This window comes from Doryrhamphus excisus, chromosome 19 (assembly GCF_030265055.1).
Source record: "Doryrhamphus excisus isolate RoL2022-K1 chromosome 19, RoL_Dexc_1.0, whole genome shotgun sequence".
Taxonomy (NCBI): Eukaryota; Metazoa; Chordata; class Actinopteri; order Syngnathiformes; family Syngnathidae; genus Doryrhamphus; species Doryrhamphus excisus.
Genome location: NC_080484.1, coordinates 795178 through 814861, shown reverse-complemented (window position 1 = coordinate 814861; position 19684 = coordinate 795178). Strand labels below are relative to the sequence as shown.

Sequence of the window (19684 nt, the reverse complement as noted above, 5' to 3'; positions counted from 1 at the left end):
CAAATCGCATGTTAGCAAGCTCGCACAACGTTCCAGAAAGAAGTAACTAAACAACAATGGGGGGGGGGGGGGTCATTAGTGGTACCCATCATGGAGTTGCTCGTTGGCCGTCTCCTCCGCCACCAGGATCTCGTACTCCTCCGAGGCGTATTTGTCCCAGTCGGATGGCTCCGGACCGTCACCATCCAGGTCCTGCAACACCACGAGCACTCGGTCATCAAGTGCAAAGTTGCACCAGATGCTAATGTTAGCTGCTAATGCTAACAGTGGACTGATGGCGGACAATTTAACCCCGAAATTGGTTAGCAAACACAAAGGTTCCGGTGTTTTCTTTAGCATAAGGTGGATCCTCAATGGTTTTAACAAGCATATTAGCAAATTAGCATTAGCTAATTAGCAAAATTAAACATGGTAAGTCCTTGTTTTCTGGAAATTAAAAAAAAAAACAGATTAGCAAACTAGCATTCATAGCATTCATAGTTCCAAAAACATCAAGCGCCAGTGAACGTCAGTGAACCTCACAGGAGCGCCGTTCAGCAAGCACCAGAGGACTACCTTTACCTGGGTTTTTGCTTTTTCTTTGGCTTTTTGAGCTGCATTTACTCCAACATTATTAAAAAGGATGCATCATGACTAAATTGCGTCCTGTAGGATACGACCCAAGCTAACCGCAAACAAGGAACGCCCTCTTGTGAGGGACGTTTGTCACCTTCTGCACAGCGAAGGGGTCTCTCTGTTCGTGGTCCAAGTACTTCTCCAGGTTGAAGAACGTGTCGAAGAAGATGTGAGCCATCCGGCAGCGCTTCAAGTCGCCCAGGCTTATTTTCCCTGAAGCAGACGGGGAAGGAGTGAACATCGAGTGAACATCGAGCGGGCGGTGCGGACAGCAATGAAAGAAACAGTCGGGACCGACCTGGACTCTCGGGTTTGACCAGGTCTAGCATCTGGCACAGCAGGTCCTGGAAGGGCAGCGGTTCGATGCCCATGTGCTCCATTCGCTCACACTGCTCCTCGTAGAAGTACTCCAACTCAAACATGGACAGGACGCCGTCGCCGTCTCTGTCCATGCAGCGGAACCAGTATTCGATACTGCAGTAGAAAAACCCAAAGACACTTGAATAAAGTACTAAACAGCAGTACGCGTGTGTATCACTAAAGTGTGTATCATACCTGGTGGGGTTCTTCTTGTCCTCCTCAGAGATGAGGAACCACACAAACTCGGCGTAGCTCATGCGGCCTTCTCTCTGCACAGCGTTGCCCCTAGCAACCGTGGAGCATTTTCATGCGGTCGTCAAGGTGATGTCAGCGTGTTTTTAACATGCAGGCGTATGCGTTTCCACTTACCGGGTCACAGCACCGGAAAACAACCTCTCCATGATTCTGTTTGAGGACGCTGAAAGAAAAATTGCATTTCAGGTCGTACCATTCAGAATTAGACCCACATATTTGTGAATTTAACAAAAATACCATAAAAGTCATACTACATTTGTTGTTCCCAAAACCTTCATGCGTGACATCAGCGTACCCCACAGGAGCACCGTTCGGCGTGCACTAGAAGATACCTTTCACCTGTTTTGTGCTTTTTCTTTGGCTTTTTGGGTGACATTTTGGCCTATATTGTATGGGAAAGAAACCCTTCCAAAGTAACACAGAACTTTGGAGTTCAACCACCATCAGAATACTTCACCAGATGAGCACCAAAAGTTAGAGCCCAGACTGAACTTTTCCTGCTTGTTCTTTGGCTTTTTATGCAAAAAAAAAAAAAAAAAAAAGGTAGACCGCATTGGAACACATTGAAAGGATGTTGAGGTTGACCATTAAGAATTACACCCACATTTTTCGGACTTTAACATCACTGAAGTGAAATTAGTGAAATTCCCTAAAACCTCCACGCACCATGTCAGGATGCTTCATGAGACCCCGATGAATGAACCTGCTTTTTGCTTTTTCTTTGGCTTTTTTGCAACACTTTTTGAGGCGTACATGAAGGACAACGACTGCAGTCTAAGTGGATTTCAGTGAAATACAGTGGGATGCCGTTGCGGTCATACCATTCAGAATTAGACCCGCATTTTTAGGAATTTAGAAAAATGGCCACTCGGGTCAAAGAACATTTGGTAGTTGGAAAAACATCACATGTGACATCAATGCATTCACAGGAGCGCCGTTCAGCAAGCATCAAAGGTTTTTTTTTCGCTTTTTCTTTGTTTTTTTGGCTACATTTATTATATAGTACATTATAGTTGATATTATAGTACAAATGGTATATAATGACTACATTTATTATATAGTACATTATAGTTGATATTATAGTACAAATGGTATATAATGACTACATTTATTATATAGTACATTATAGTTGATATTATAGTACAAATGGTATATAATGACTACATTTATTATATAGTACATTCTAGTTGATATTATAGTACAAATGGTACATAATGACTACATTTATTATATAGTACATTATAGTTGATATTATAGTACAAATGGTATATAATGACTACATTTATTATATAGTACATTATAGTTGATATTATAGTACAAATGGTATATAATGACTACATTTATGATATAGTACATTATAGTTGATATTGTGGTACAAATGGTACATAATGACTACATTTATTATATAGTACATTATAGTTGATATTATAGTACAAATGGTATATAATGACTACATTTATTATATAGTACATTATAGTTGATATTATAGTAAAAATGGTATATAATGACTACATTTATTATATAGTACATTATAGTTGATATTATAGTAAAAATGGTATATAATGACTACATTTATTATATAGTACATTATAGTTGATATTATAGTACAAATGGTATATAATGACTACATTTATTGTATAGTATATTATAGTTGATATTATAGTACAAATGGTATATAATGACTACATTTATTATATAGTACATTATAGTTGATATTATAGTACAAATGGTATATAATGACTACATTTATGATATAGTACATTATAGTTGATATTATAGTACAAATGGTATATAATGACTACATTTATTATATAGTACATTATAGTTGATATTATAGTACAAATGGTATATAATGACTACATTTATGATATAGTACATTATAGTTGATATTATAGTACAAATGGTACATAATGACTACATTTATTATATAGTACATTATAGTTGATATTATAGTACAAATGGTATATAATGACTACATTTATTGTATAGTATATTATAGTTGATATTATAGTACAAATGGTATATAATGACTACATTTATTATATAGTACATTATAGTTGATATTATAGTACAAATGGTACATAATGACTACATTTATTATATAGTACATTATAGTTGATATTATAGTACAAATGGTATATAATGACTACATTTATGATATAGTACATTATAGTTGATATTGTGGTACAAATGGTATATAATGACTACATTTATTATATAGTACATTATAGTTGATATTATAGTACAAATGGTATATAATGACTACATTTATTATATAGTACATTATAGTTGATATTGTGGTACAAATGGTATATAATGACTACATTTATTATATAGTACATTATAGTTGATATTATAGTACAAATGGTATATAATGACAACATTTATTGTATAGTATATTATAGTTGATATTATAGTACAAATGGTATATAATGACTACATTTATTATATAGTACATTATAGTTGATATTATAGTACAAATGGTATATAATGACTACATTTATGATATAGTACATTATAGTTGATATTATAGTACAAATGGTATATAATGACTACATTTATGATATAGTACATTATAGTTGATATTATAGTACAAATGGTATATAATGACTACATTTATTGTATAGTATATTATAGTTGATATTATAGTACAAATGGTATATAATGACTACATTTATGATATAGTACATTATAGTTGATATTATAGTACAAATGGTATATAATGACTACATTTATTATATAGTACATTATAGTTGATATTATAGTACAAATGGTATATAATGACTACATTTATGATATAGTACATTATAGTTGATATTGTGGTACAAATGGTATATAATGACTACATTTATTATATAGTACATTATAGTTGATATTATAGTACAAATGGTATATAATGACTACATTTATTATATAGTACATTATAGTTGATATTGTGGTACAAATGGTATATAATGACTACATTTATTATATAGTACATTATAGTTGATATTATAGTACAAATGGTATATAATGACAACATTTATTGTATAGTATATTATAGTTGATATTATAGTACAAATGGTATATAATGACTACATTTATTATATAGTACATTATAGTTGATATTATAGTACAACTGGTATATAATGACTACATTTATGATATAGTACATTATAGTTGATATTATAGTACAAATGGTATATAATGACTACATTTATGATATAGTACATTATAGTTGATATTATAGTACAAATGGTATATAATGACTACATTTATTGTATAGTATATTATAGTTGATATTATAGTACAAATGGTATATAATGACTACATTTATGATATAGTACATTATAGTTGATATTATAGTACAAATGGTATATAATGACTACATTTATTATATAGTACATTATAGTTGATATTATAGTACAAATGGTATATAATGACTACATTTATTGTATAGTATATTATAGTTGATATTATAGTACAAATGGTATATAATGACTACATTTATTATATAGTATATTATAGTTGATATTATAGTACAAATGGTATATAATGACTACATTTATTGTATAGTATATTATAGTTGATATTATAGTACAAATGGTATATAATGACTACATTTATTATATAGTACATTATAGTTGATATTGTGGTACAAATGGTATATAATGACTACATTTATTATATAGTACATTATAGTTGATATTATAGTACAAATGGTATATAATGACTACATTTATTATATAGTACATTATAGTTGATATTATAGTACAAATGGTATATAATGACTACATTTATTATATAGTACATTATAGTTGATATTATAGTACAAATGGTATATAATGACTACATTTATTATATAGTACATTATAGTTGATATTGTGGTACAAATGGTATATAATGACTACATTTATTATATAGTACATTATAGTTGATATTATAGTACAAATGGTATATAATGACTACATTTATGATATAGTACATTATAGTTGATATTGTGGTACAAATGGTATATAATGACTACATTTATTATATAGTACATTATAGTTGATATTATAGTACAAATGGTATATAATGACTACATTTATTATATAGTACATTATAGTTGATATTATAGTACAAATGGTATATAATGACTACATTTATTATATAGTACATTATAGTTGATATTATAGTACAAATGGTATATAATGACTACATTTATTGTATAGTATATTATAGTTGATATTATAGTACAAATGGTATATAATGACTACATTTATTATATAGTACATTATAGTTGATATTATAGTACAAATGGTATATAATGACTACATTTATGATATAGTACATTATAGTTGATATTGTGGTACAAATGGTATATAATGACTACATTTATTATATAGTGCATTATAGTTGATATTATAGTACAAATGGTATATAATGACTACATTTATGATATAGTACATTCTAGTTGATATTATAGTACAAATGGTATATAATGACTACATTTATGATATAGTACATTATAGTTGATATTATAGTACAAATGGTATATAATGACTACATTTATTATATAGTACATTATAGTTGATATTATAGTACAAATGGTATATAATGACTACATTTATTATATAGTACATTATAGTTGATATTATAGTACAAATGGTATATAATGACTACATTTATTATATAGTACATTATAGTTGATATTATAGTACAAATGGTACATAATGACTACATTTATTATATAGTACATTATAGTTGATATTATAGTACAAATGGTATATAATGACTACATTTATTATATAGTACATTATAGTTGATATTATAGTACAAATGGTATATAATGACTACATTTATTGTATAGTACATTATAGTTGATATTATAGTACAAATGGTATATAATGACTACATTTATTATATAGTACATTATAGTTGATATTGTGGTACAAATGGTATATAATGACTACATTTATGATATAGTACATTATAGTTGATATTATAGTACAAATGGTATATAATGACTACATTTATTATATAGTACATTATAGTTGATATTATAGTACAAATGGTACATAATGACTACATTTATGATATAGTACATTATAGTTGATATTATAGTACAAATGGTATATAATGACTACATTTATTATATAGTACATTATAGTTGATATTATAGTACAAATGGTACATAATGACTACATTTATGATATAGTACATTATAGTTGATATTATAGTACAAATGGTACATAATGACTACATTTATGATATAGTACATTATAGTTGATATTATAGTACAAATGGTACATAATGACTACATTTATTATATAGTACATTATAGTTGATATTATAGTACAAATGGTATATAATGACTACATTTATTATATAGTACATTATAGTTGATATTATAGTACAAATGGTATATAATGACTACATTTATTGTATAGTACATTATAGTTGATATTATAGTACAAATGGTATATAATGACTACATTTATTATATAGTACATTATAGTTGATATTATAGTACAAATGGTATATAATGACTACATTTATTGTATAGTATATTATAGTTGATATTATAGTACAAATGGTATATAATGACTACATTTATTATATAGTACATTATAGTTGATATTATAGTACAAATGGTACATAATGACTACATTTATTATATAGTACATTATAGTTGATATTATAGTACAAATGGTATATAATGACTACATTTATGATATAGTACATTATAGTTGATATTGTGGTACAAATGGTATACAATGACTACATTTATTATATAGTACATTATAGTTGATATTATAGTACAAATGGTATATAATGACTACATTTATTATATAGTACATTATAGTTGATATTATAGTACAAATGGTATATAATGACTACATTTATTATATAGTACATTATAGTTGATATTATAGTACAAATGGTATATAATGACTACATTTATTATATAGTACATTATAGTTGATATTATAGTACAAATGGTATATAATGACTACATTTATTATATAGTACATTATAGTTGATATTATAGTACAAATGGTATATAATGACTACATTTATTATATAGTACATTATAGTTGATATTATAGTACAAATGGTATATAATGACTACATTTATGATATAGTACATTCTAGTTGATATTATAGTACAAATGGTATATAATGACTACATTTATGATATAGTACATTATAGTTGATATTATAGTACAAATGGTATATAATGACTACATTTATTATATAGTACATTATAGTTGATATTATAGTACAAATGGTATATAATGACTACATTTATTATATAGTACATTATAGTTGATATTATAGTACAAATGGTACATAATGACTACATTTATGATATAGTACATTAGAGTTGATATTATGGTACAAATGGTATATAATGACTACATTTATGATATAGTACATTATAGTTGATATTATGGTACAAATGGTATATAATGACTACATTGTAGTGTAGTATTTGTGTAGCATTATCCAAGCTAGCTGCGATGATTATTACCGTGGTCGTTGTAGCGGGCCAGGTCCTTGTGGTCGATGTAGAGGTCATGGTCGGTGTCCAGCTCCCAGAACTTGCAGTAGATGACGTAGAAGTGCTCGTAGGAGAAGTAGTCGGTGATCTGATTGATGTCGTCTTCCTCCTCCAGCAGGGCCAGCGTCTCCAGGAAGTTGCTCCGTCGCAGCTCCGTCATGGAGATACGGCCCGTCCACGAGCGGTTCACCATGTAGAATATCCGCTGGATAACCTGGGCCCACACGGCGAGGGAACATCTTAGCACCAGGATCACGTCTTAGCCGCCTCCCATGTACGGAACTGCTGTCCTTTCTTGCTTTTTCTTTGGCTTTTTTGACAACATTACATCATGAGCCTCCTCTTTGGTCTTCCTCTACACCTCCTACCTGGCACCATCCTTCTACCAATATATTGACCATCTCTCCTCTGGACACGTCCCAAACATCTCAGTCTGGCCTGAAGGACTCCATATCTCCAAGGCCTCTAAACATGGAATGTCTCCTTCCTGATCCTATCCATCCTGGTCACTCCCAATGACAACCTCAGCATCCTCATCTCTGCTTCCTGTCTCTAGACCAAACAACATGGCTGGTCTCACCACAGTTTTGCATCGTTTATATTAAAAAATAAATAATAATGAATACATAATAGTAATAATAATAAATAATCTGAATAAATAATAATAAATATTAATATTGTATGCAAATGAACACTTCCAAAGTCTGCGGAGAGTATTTCACCATGATTTACCGTTGTGATGTAGCGGGAATGAAACTCAGGTGCGTCCTTCAGGAAGGTGAGTCCGGGATGCGTATCCACGATGTCCTGAACAAACAAACAAATAAAGGTTTGAAAAAAAACAGCTCATGATAATAATAATTATAATAATAATAAAGAATAATAATAAGAATAAGATGACACCTGAAGCAGAGGAATGAAGTCTTCTTGCTCCAGGAAGTGACAGCCAGGTTTGGCAAGCATGTAAATAAACCTGGAGGCGTCGTCATGGCAACCGTGCAGCAACCTGTGGGAGAGGAGATGTTTACATGGTTCACATGTTTCCTAGTCCAACATGAATCCAACTTCAAAGTTCGGATCTCACTTCCTCCACGTGGCGATGAAGGAGTGGACGGAGACAAAGCCGGTCCTCTCGCCGCCTGCCGCGTAGAACATGGGGGCCTTCCAGTAGAGCGGGCAGTCGCACGCCTAGAAGAAACCCAGAGACGTGATTGGACCGTCAACCCCTCACGCCCGAATGACTCACCTTGGCGATCTTGCTCATCTCGTAAATATCGGCCTTCTCCTCCTCAAACTCTGCGAAGGCCGCTTCCACGACGGCGATGGCGGCATCGTGGTTGGCGTCTGGGCCGGCGACGGGGACCCCGCGGGGGTAGTAGAACCTTGGAATGTTGATGGCGGTAGGAGGAGGTGGAGGAGGACACGAAGGGGTGACGACCACCGGAGCGGGCGGCGGGCTTGGTGAGCGTTGTGCGGGGCCGTGGGGGACAGTGGGGGCCTGTGAAGGGGCCGGGGGCGGCGTACCGGGTTTCTTCTCCGGTTTGGACTGGACCTGAAATGAATTAAGCGGGACGATCAGGGCCAGAGAACCAGAAGAACACCAAGTGACGTATTGTTGAGGTGGAACTCAGGTTTTAGCCAAGGGGGCGGGGGGACCTTCCAGGAAGGCCAACCAACTTGGGTCCAAAAGCTGGAAAGCTAAAGACAAACGTCACCAGTCAGCGTGACAAAGAGCCCAAACCACCCAAAACAACAATGGTTGTTTTTTAGAATGGTCCAGCCAGAACCCAGACCTAAATCCCCAATATTGTGATGGTAATGCAATGACAACAATGGATTTGGGACAGCGCTACACAGAAAGGGGGGCATGGCTCAGGTGGTAGAGTGGTCGCCTTCTAACCTGATTGTTGCCAGTTCGATTCCCTGTCCTCTTGTGATTGTGTTGAAGGTGGGAAAGTGCTGTTCAAGTGACGGGAACCGAGTCCCTGGCTTGTCGTTGATTGGTTCCAGACCCGACCTCGGTTTCCCCAAAGTAGGATATGATATTTAAAAATGGAATATTTTCATCGTTAGAGAATTATGACTTTCTAAATCTGTTTGTCACCACTATTCCAGCCCTGAAGCGTAACTAGCATGTAGCTAGCTGATTTCGTATGAACATGGCAAGGTGACCTTTCTCCGTCAGGCGTCCTCACAGGAGTGATTATTTTGACTTTATTTGAGTTTTATTGAGTCGAGTTTAAATATCCAAACATCAAAGGTGAGACAAGCAAAAACTTCCTCCATGAGGCCCCGGGGTGCAGGGTGGATGTATCCTCTTCCCGTTTACATACACGGGAGTATTGAGCCTGACAGCTGTAGCCGACCCCCCCACCGTGCCCCCCCCCCAACCTCTCAGCATTCATTCTATCACTCTATTCCTGCGCCTCCCGGGCCTATTAATACCTCGTTGGTATCCGGCTCGGAATAGTTTGTCGGCACGGAGGTCGGGCGTGTTTCAGCGCATGAGAAGGGAAAATATGCAGAAAAGATGATTTTTTGAGGCCGCGTCTGGCAGCCCGTCTATGCAGCCCGTCTATGCGGCCCGTCTATGCAGCTGGTCTATGCGGCCCGTCTATGCGGCCCGTCTATGCGGCCCGTCTATGCAGCTGGTCTATGCGGCCCGTCTATGCAGCTGGTCTATGCGGCCCGTCTATGCAGCTGGTCTATGCGGCCCGTCTATGCAGCTGGTCTATGCGGCCCGTCTATGCAGCTGGTCTATGCGGCCCGTCTATGCGGCCCGTCTATGCAGCTGGTCTATGCGGCCCGTCTATGCGGCCCGTCTATGCGGCCCGTCTATGCAGCCGGTCTATGCGGCCCGTCTATGCAGCTGGTCTATGCGGCCCGTCTATGCAGCTGGTCTATGCGGCCCGTCTATGCAGCTGGTCTATGCGGCCCGTCTATGCAGCTGGTCTATGCGGCCCGTCTATGCGGCCCGTCTATGCAGCCCGTCTATGCGGCCCGTCTATGCGGCCCGTCTATGCGGCCCGTCTATGCGGCCCGTCTATGCGGCCCGTCTATGCGGCCCGTTTCGGCAACTGACCTGCTGCTGTTGCTGCTGTTGAAAAGACTTCAGTCGTTTCTTGAATCGCGATGGCAGGACAAAATCACAACCCCGGGCCAGAAAGGCCAGCTCGCCTCTTAAGTCAGGGTCCCGGCGCAGCGACGTCTCCTTGATCATCATGGTTGTGGGAGGGGGGGGGCACAAACCACCCCCGGTTAGATATCCGACAAACGCTCAGAGAGCTTATGGTCTCCGCTCCTCCAGGTTGACTTGTGGTAAGTTCCCGTGGAGGCCTGAAGACCACCCGAGCATGGTCCGCTGGAGGTGCGGTCCCGACCTCTACCCCGGCTACAAAACCCTGCAGCCCGTCATGCAAAGCGTGTGCAGTCTCTCTGGTGCCTGCTGCGCCTAGATGGGCTCCGACCGCTGAGAAACCTGAGCCAGGCCCGAGTCTAGCAACGCACACACAGAGGATGGGGGCGGGGTGGGGGGACAGACCGGCAACCAACCCTAAAAAAACCAGGCAGGCGGCTGTCGAGGCCACTTCCATGTGAGTGGGCGGAGTCAGCCAAGAGGAAATATTTCCACAGAAGTCATTTTGGGATGGAATGATGAATCAGCACGTGCTGACCATCAGGAATCTTCCAGGAAAACGGTCACCTGTTCCAGGAACTTCAACATAGCGGATGTTGGATTTTGATGTCCAAAAAAACACACAAAGTTTTATGTGAAATATCATAAGATAAGATAAGATAAGATAAAATAAGATATGCCTTGATTGGGGAAATGTGCATATGCTAGAGTGCAGGAACTACCGAGTCTGAGGTGAGAAGAGTCTTGAGTCATGTTTCCTATCTGTCCTATTGAGATTATGGCAACACATCATATCAATGTCAAATGTACCCCCTAAAGCTAATTACTGGTTGGGCCACCCTTAGCAGCAACAACTGCAATCAAGCGTTTGTGATAACTTGCAATGAGTCTCTTCCAGCTTTCCCAGCATGAAGCCTTTTTAAGGTCATGCCGCAGCGTCTCCATAGGGTCCAGGTCAGGACTTGGACTAGACCACTCCAAAGTCTTCCTTTGGTTTGGTGGACTTGCTGCTGTGTTTTGGATCATGGTCCTGCTGAAGAACCCAAGTTGCTTTATCACAGCAAGTCCTCCGGGTCCTGAAGCAGCAAAACAGCCCCAGACCATCACACTACCACCACCATATTTTACTCTGGTTATGATGTTCCTCTTCTGAAATCACTTTTTCACTTTTTTTCTCCCTTGATAATAAAACGTTTCATTTAAAAACTGCAAAACTTTTTTTCTTCATCTGTATATATAACGTCTTAGCACATGTTATAAAATATAATATATTATAATCAAATATATTTTTCACTATGCAGCCCACAGAAAAAGCTTGGACAGCCCTGCGGATCTAGCGGATCTAATTAGATGTGCAGGTGTTCCTAATATTCTGGCACATGAGTGTATTTTTTATGTTATTTAGCAAATAGTGTGCTTAACGTTTCAGAGGTAGCACATTGAGGAAGAAAGGGGGATCCCTCGGGAGGTTTGGACCATTTAAAAGCCTTTAAATTCCAGCAAGCGTAGTAAAATGTAAATAAAAGTACTCCAAGTCTGCAGTACAGCTGCGTGAACATTCCATAAGCGGACAGCTTGAGGAGAAGATCAGATTCTCAGGATTCACCGTGCTTAGCCGTAACAATCGAGCTAGCAATACGACAAGGCGTCGACATAAACGGACACATTTTTCATAGAAACGACCCCTTTGGCCCTGACGTTTATGTCGACATAAGCGTGGCGGCGTTTTTCAGTAATAAGAAAGATTTGCTGAGTTAGACCAGGGGTGTCAAACATACGGCCCGCGGGCCGGAACCGGCCCCCAAGGAGGTTCGATCAGGCCCGCAGGATAATTTGAAAGTGGAAAAAATGCATAAAAGACATGGAATTCATATTTTTAATTCGCTGCAATTCATGGATTATCCGCTAAGGGGCGCACTCTTTCCATCAGAGTAGAAGACAAGCCGCATCACTGAGACGGACTGAAAATCTGCTGCTTGTTACGACGTTGTTAATACCTTGGTCTCTACCTCTCCGCTACGCCCTCATTAGCCAAAATGTCGTTATCCAAACGAAGAAAAGTAGATAAGGAGTGTAGAATTTTCAAAGAAAAATGGACCACGTCCTATTTATTTACAGACATGCACGGAAAACCTTTGTGCTTGGTGTGTTTGCAACAAGTTTCGGTATTGAAGGAATATAATATTTGACGCCACTACGAGACTCATCACAGCGAAAAATATGACGGCTTACTGTTTGCATTGAAAGAATACAGCTCTGTGAAGATGAATCCTTACTGTGGTGATTTAAAAAATGTGCACTTTAATGTTAAAACTTTAAAAATAAAAACAAAAAAAGTTGTGTGATGGAATTCTACTGTTCATACAACTCCATAAATTTTCAGTATATATTGTATGTGTACGTATGTTTCATGTATGAAGTTTACAGATTTACAGGACAGGCGAACACTTTCTTCATTACACATTTAAAATCACTCTCCTTAGTTTGTAAGGTGTACGCAGGGATTACATTTAGATTTTATATGCGTATGTGGAAGTGGTTTAAAAATCCCTTTCTTTAAAAGTCTCATTTAATCTTAAAGTGCATTACTATATTTTTCAGTACCAATTAAAGTTGTGTGCCTTTGTACAATCAGTGGGATCAGTTGCAATGCATATTTGTGAATGATAAAAGTAAATTGCACATTTGTCTAAGGAAATATGAGGTGTTTCATAAAATGTTTTGTAAAAGGATAGTTCATTAAATTTCAATATTTTCCTAATGTTCCTAATGTGCTTCTTTACACCAAAACAAAGGAAAGACATGATATTTTGGTTATTTATAGCAGAGTATGGTATAATTTTAATGGTCCGGCCCACTTGACATCTCCTTAGGCCGTATGTGGCCCACGATGCGAAATGAGTTTGACACCCCTGAGTTAGACAGTAGAAGACATAAGCTGACTGACTGACTGACAAACAGTCTGGCGCCCTCTAGCGGCTAAGATGGCGACATGTTCAAGGCCGTCCACACTTTATATCTAGGACCAAATCATGTGATTAAGAGATTAAGATTAAGATTAAGATATGCCTTTATTCGTCCGTCAGTGGGGAAATTAGTAATCCTTTGTAATGGAAAGGATGCAACTGTTAAACTACTGCAGGATTAATTGTTCCGTCGTTTACTTCTTATTCACACATGAACTTCTTCTGACACCTGAATGATATTGTGTACTAAATAATATCATTCAGAATTTTCACTATCGACAGTGGTTGGCTTCTACGGGGCCCCGAGGGGACATGGTGAAAAAAAATGGATGGACGGATTTTTGCAAAACCTCTCAAAAAACTTTTGGGGGATGACGCTTTAGGACACGCTAACGGTCGTAGCTCGTCTCCACATTACAAAAATGCATCATTTCATGTCCATCTTTGCACAATTTTACTTTTTAGATATTTTATAAATTCTTCCAATGATGACAAAATGATACCTTCATAAATAATAAATGCAAACAAGCTGAGTTGATTGGTGACATAGTTGTTCATGGTGATTAAACATGATTAATTAGTTCAACATATGTGATTAATCAGATTAAAATTTTTCATCATTTGACAGCCCTAATAAATACAAATAGAATAGAAATGTAAGAAAATATTATTTACAAAATAGAAAAAAAACATAAAAATGTAATAAATAATAACATAACAACAATAATAATAAATAAATGATTCATTTTCAAATAAAAATGTACAAAAATACATATTTTTATTTTCACATTTTTCCACATTATTATTTTATGATATGACTTGTCTTTCGCCATTCGAGTTCATATTTGCTGTCTTTAACATTTTACACGTGTGGGACATTTTTTGACGTTTTTGATGGCGTTTCAGCGACGGGACTGGCCTTCAAGTCTTCTTCTTCCTCTCGTACCACAGATCACTTGGTGTGTTCACTTATTTCCGTGTGATGGCGACTATTGGAGCGTTTTAAAATGTCTCTCTCTGATTTGATATATATATATATATATATACATATATACATATATAGTACACATATACATGATTGCCAAGGAGGGAAATGGTTTGTAAATTGGTGAAAAGAGCATTGAAAAAGCGGTTTGGTGGTTTTGAGTATTAAGAGCGAGCACAGCAGGTGTGCGTTGAGGACAGCACTTCCTGTCCTGGTCCCCGAAGTGACCTCACGGCCGTGGAGAGGAACAGGTGGGCGGGCCAGTGAATGCATAACGGGAAGATTAGAGCAATCAGCTGTCCTGCAACCAAGTGACCTTTGGCCAAGTGTTACATGCACGCCACAACGCCTCATCCTGGCATTTTGAGCGGTGCCAACGTGAGCCCGGGAACGCCTTGGAGAAGACGCTGAATGGCGTGAACAAAACAACTTCCTCGACACCTGCTGGCCGGCCGGCCGGCTAGCTATTGGCTGCGTGCGGCGTGTAAAAGGATCCGCTAGCATGCAGAAACACAGCACACGTTTATTTCTGCTTCAGGCGCTAGGCAGACTTCACGTACAGTACGCCAGGACACGTATGGGAATGTGACATCCATGTTGGCGTCATGGATCTTAAATGTCATCCGGCACACACGAGGTGGCTCCTCACACGTTTCTCATCATGACATTTGTTCAGATTCTGAAACATTTTCCCATAATAACACAAACAGTGTCAGAGTTCGGGTTGTGTTCAAGCGTGTCGGCCATCTTTTAGGCCTCCACACGGCCGTGCCCTCCTGATGCTAAAGCTAAGAAGCTCATGAAGTCATTGTGTGTTTCCATTTCAGTTCATTTTGTCTTGGATGGGAGCGTGAAGCGTAAAGACTGACGGCCCACGCGGGACAAGGAGGACAGACTGATGGTTTCTTCAGACGTCGGGGCCGCAAAGAAAAGCTTTCCGTGCAGCTGGAGGACACGCAGGAACCCCACAGACTAAGACGCCCACCCGGCAATTGTCCACGCCTTCGCCGTGGCGAGGCCCCTTCCCCGGGGATGCCACCCGAGGGTTAGCCATGACAACAGCAGGAAATGGAGCACAGCATTCCCGCTCGCACTTCCTCCACAAGCGTGCAAACGACTCGCCATTACCACGGCAACCGCCACCCGATTGGCCGGCGAGCAGCCTCGCAGCCAGAACAGAACGTGGGCAGTTAAAGACGTACGGGTCAACACGGCGGTAAACAATCAGCGGGTCACGTGACTCAGATATTTGGGAAGGGCGACAATGTGTCAACACGTCGCTTCATTTAACACCTCGTCTTTCCCAGCCTCCTCAAACGCTCCGCTACCGCCATACTTTTTCAAGGGTTGGGCTTTTCGTGCATTTGTAGGCCATAAACACATCAAAAACATTGATGGTTACAATAACAACAACAAAATACAATATAAAAATATATAAAATATATTAATTATAAAATAATTTATTTATTTATATTCAATATATCAGAATATATCAATTAAAATAATATTCAAATGTATATAATTATCTCGGTAAAGTGGAAAGTGCCCAGCTGTAAATATTTTTAACACTTGCAGAACAAAAGTAAAATGATAGATGATAACATTTTACATATCTAAAAATAATATTGTATGAAAATGACATCTAATATCATTATACCAAAGCTCAACTTAGTTTCACTCTCTCCTTACTAAATTAAAATGTCAGAAAATAGAGGTGAAAAAAATAGACTTGAAGTATTTAATATTTAGCTCTGTATAATAAATATTCCAGATTTCATTTCATATAATAAACAAATAGAAAATACATATTAAACTAAAGTAAAATTGTAGATTACAAAATGTAACTTATATTCAATATATGAGCCAAAAGAAACAAACAAAAAATTCCATATAAAGTGGAAGATTTACAATTTTAGTCTCCCTTCTTAGTAATTAAAATGCCCTATAAACAGTAACTACAAAATAAAATAATTGTAAATATGAAGTATTTATAATATAATATTTTTTCTAGTCCAATAATATGAAAAAAGATTTTCAACATTAAAATAATAAACAAAAAATATACAAATATTTACATATACATACATATACACACACTGTACAAATTCCATGAAATACATCTTTTACCAGAAATATTAATGATACCATTCAAATTAATCTTGTCATTTAATCAAACTGAATCAAATCAATACAATTATTGAAATGAAAGTGAAAAGTGTCACACCATCCACTAGATGGCGCTGCAGGCACCAAACCACTTTCCAGCAACATGTGCTTGCATAGCACCCGATCGTCGCTAGAGGGCAGCAGCGGACTGCTGGGAACCGAGACAACACGGTATTTTACAAGTGAGCATACAGTAGTCAAATGATTTTAAGAAAAAGCTTGGATACAAACAATATAAATGAGAATAACATAATACAATTACATTACATGTCATTTATTTATTTAAATATACAAATATTTTATCTAAATAAATGAATGGGTTTTGTACAATACATTTCTTTAGTTTAGTAAGAAAAATAGGCATGTTAAACTAAATAAATAGAAAGAGCACAGAAATACTGTTGTCATTGTATTTTACTACCACCATCATCGCCAAATGGCCAAATATTCTTTGGAATTTAGCTTTAAAAAATAATGAAAAACATGAAATACATGAAATGTGTCAACATCATTATCACTATTTATCTCTTTTTTGTGATTTTACATTAATTTTAAACATTATTTACAATTGAGCTGCATGAAAATAAATTACCATTTACTAAATTGCAATTTATGTATTTGATCCTGATATTTATATATCCTTTTTTTTTACATTTTGAAATTAATTTTACACAATTACTAGCATTTTTTTTATCATCATGTACATACAGTACATACATTTTGTTGTAGTTTGTTGTATTTTACTACCTCGACTGGCAACATATTCATTTTAATAAAATTTGTATGTAATAATTGTAAATAAAAAAATAGATCTGTAATTGATAGTCACACAACTGACACACTTCAAAGTAACCCCCCCCCCCCCCCCACCCCTCCACCCGATACTCTAGCGAGGGAGTCCCATCTCCTCCTCCAAAGCCATTACACAACTATCATTGGGGGGGTGAGGAGAGTCCCCCCTCCCCGACCCCCACGGACAGCAGCCTCCCCTCATGGTGCTCATAAACATGTTTTGGTGGTCGCCATGGTGATGCAGCGCTAGCACAGCGCCTCCAGCTGAGTTAAAACCTTCCAGATGAAAAGGTGATTTAAAAAAAAGAAGAAAGAACGCCAGCTTCACACTAAAGTGGGAACAGCCGTTTGGAGGGCGTCCCAGCGTGCAGGGGAGTGGCTCATGATGATGTCACTATGAGCCAAGAGCCAAGTGGTTCAGTGTTGGGTTCTTTTCATAAAAACTCTACAAGAGGTCAAAAGTACACAGCACATCGCCTTCCAATGAAGCGCCCACGCTGCTCTGCCCCCCAGGGTGCCCACAATTGACTTGTACCGCTGTACTGCATAGGAAGACTACGTGGCAAAAAGGCACTACAGTACAAAACACTTAGCAACTATGGGTGGTATGATCCATAGTGGAAAGCTGCTGTGTGCATTTGGCTCCAATTATTACCTCCTCCAAGAACCAGGACAAAGTTCTGAGCTTAACTTAAAGGGGAACTATTATGCTTATTCCACTTTTATTTGTTGTAGTCTCGTGTTAAACCACGCCAAAGTTGCAGATAATGAGGTTTGCGCATTTGGAAGCGAGTCCTTAAGAAGTTTGGGATGGCTCAAAATGCTCCTTTCCACAGGGCGTTGCAAAACTGTTCCTTTGTGATGTCACAGAAGAGTGGACTTCCTTATATGGGCGTGGCTGTAAGCCAGATATGCTCTCTGCCTTCCCCCAAGCTCTGCATCTCTGTTTACGTTGCTAGCAATGGCTCGTAAGGGAAAGCCACATTTGTGTCCAATTCCCAAAGACGCCACCATCAGGCACAAGTGGTTGGAGTTCCTGATTCCCTACCAGCAAAAGGAACGCATTCTCATCTATCAACAGCATTTCACACTGGACTGGTTTGTGAACATGGGCCAGTATGCATCTGGACTGGCCCAGATTCTGGACTAGCTGAACACCTTTCTAACGTTCCGTAACGTTAATGTTGGGACACTCAGAAGAGCAAGCAGTCAGTAAGAATTTATCAATTTGTCCTAAATGTTTATTTTGTGTAAATCATGGAACAAAAGTGGTTGTCTGTGTAGCACTATAGAGTGTGCATACAGGCAACATGGTTGCTAACAGCCTTTCCCATCTCAATCAGTGGCTCTACCTGAGTTAAACACTGGTAGTCCCCCAAAAACATGTCATGGCCACACTACCAACTCCTATGAAGTCGGGTTCACAACAAGTGGCACAACACCGGACGTCTTTCTAAGCACTCTGGAGTGTGACCAACCACAGTGCAGCAGCCGTGCCTGGGGGCGGTCCTTGGGTAGAATAAATGAAAAAAAGCACGAAACCCAAAGAAATATAGCTGGAAAAGGTACACATTGTGGAAGATCTAGAAAGCTTTCTGTGCTGGTTATTGTGTGTAGCTCCTCTATAGGAGTCCACAAGTCAATACAAAGGGCCGAAAAATGAGCGTAATAGCTTTCATGCAAAACTCTCCTCAAGGGACAACAGTACAGAGAGCGATACTCTAAAGTGTTGTTCCTTAGTAGTACTATAGTATAGTATAGTATATATGTTCAAGGAAGTACATGAGGTATTTTAAGAGGTTTGGGACCTTGGAAGGAGCTGTGGGAAATCTTGTTCGTGGCCTTGGCGAGCTTTTGGACAGCACGCATTCATCAGGGTGTTC

General features: G+C 37.5%; 1 protein-coding gene across 2 annotated transcripts in view; it reads right to left on the bottom strand.

Moving 5' to 3' along the window:
- The window catches only part of ppp2r3a (protein phosphatase 2, regulatory subunit B'', alpha), a 63953-nt gene that overhangs the window by 2271 nt on the left and 41998 nt on the right, over positions 1-19684 (bottom strand). The window contains exons 1-11 of one of the 2 annotated variants that reach the window (XM_058057891.1): positions 10839-13161; positions 9003-9308; positions 8841-8944; positions 8660-8762; positions 8489-8563; positions 7727-7970; positions 1345-1393; positions 1171-1260; positions 914-1089; positions 710-828; positions 86-192 (exon numbers count right to left, since the gene is read on the bottom strand). In XM_058057891.1, coding sequence (XP_057913874.1) covers positions 86-192; positions 710-828; positions 914-1089; positions 1171-1260; positions 1345-1393; positions 7727-7970; positions 8489-8563; positions 8660-8762; positions 8841-8944; positions 9003-9308; positions 10839-10979 — 1514 coding nt within the window. In that variant the 5' untranslated portion in view covers positions 10980-13161. Of the gene's footprint in view, positions 1-85; positions 193-709; positions 829-913; positions 1090-1170; positions 1261-1344; positions 1394-7726; positions 7971-8488; positions 8564-8659; positions 8763-8840; positions 8945-9002; positions 9309-10838; positions 13162-19684 lie in introns of those variants that run through there. The other variant, XM_058057890.1, reaches the window with a different exon arrangement.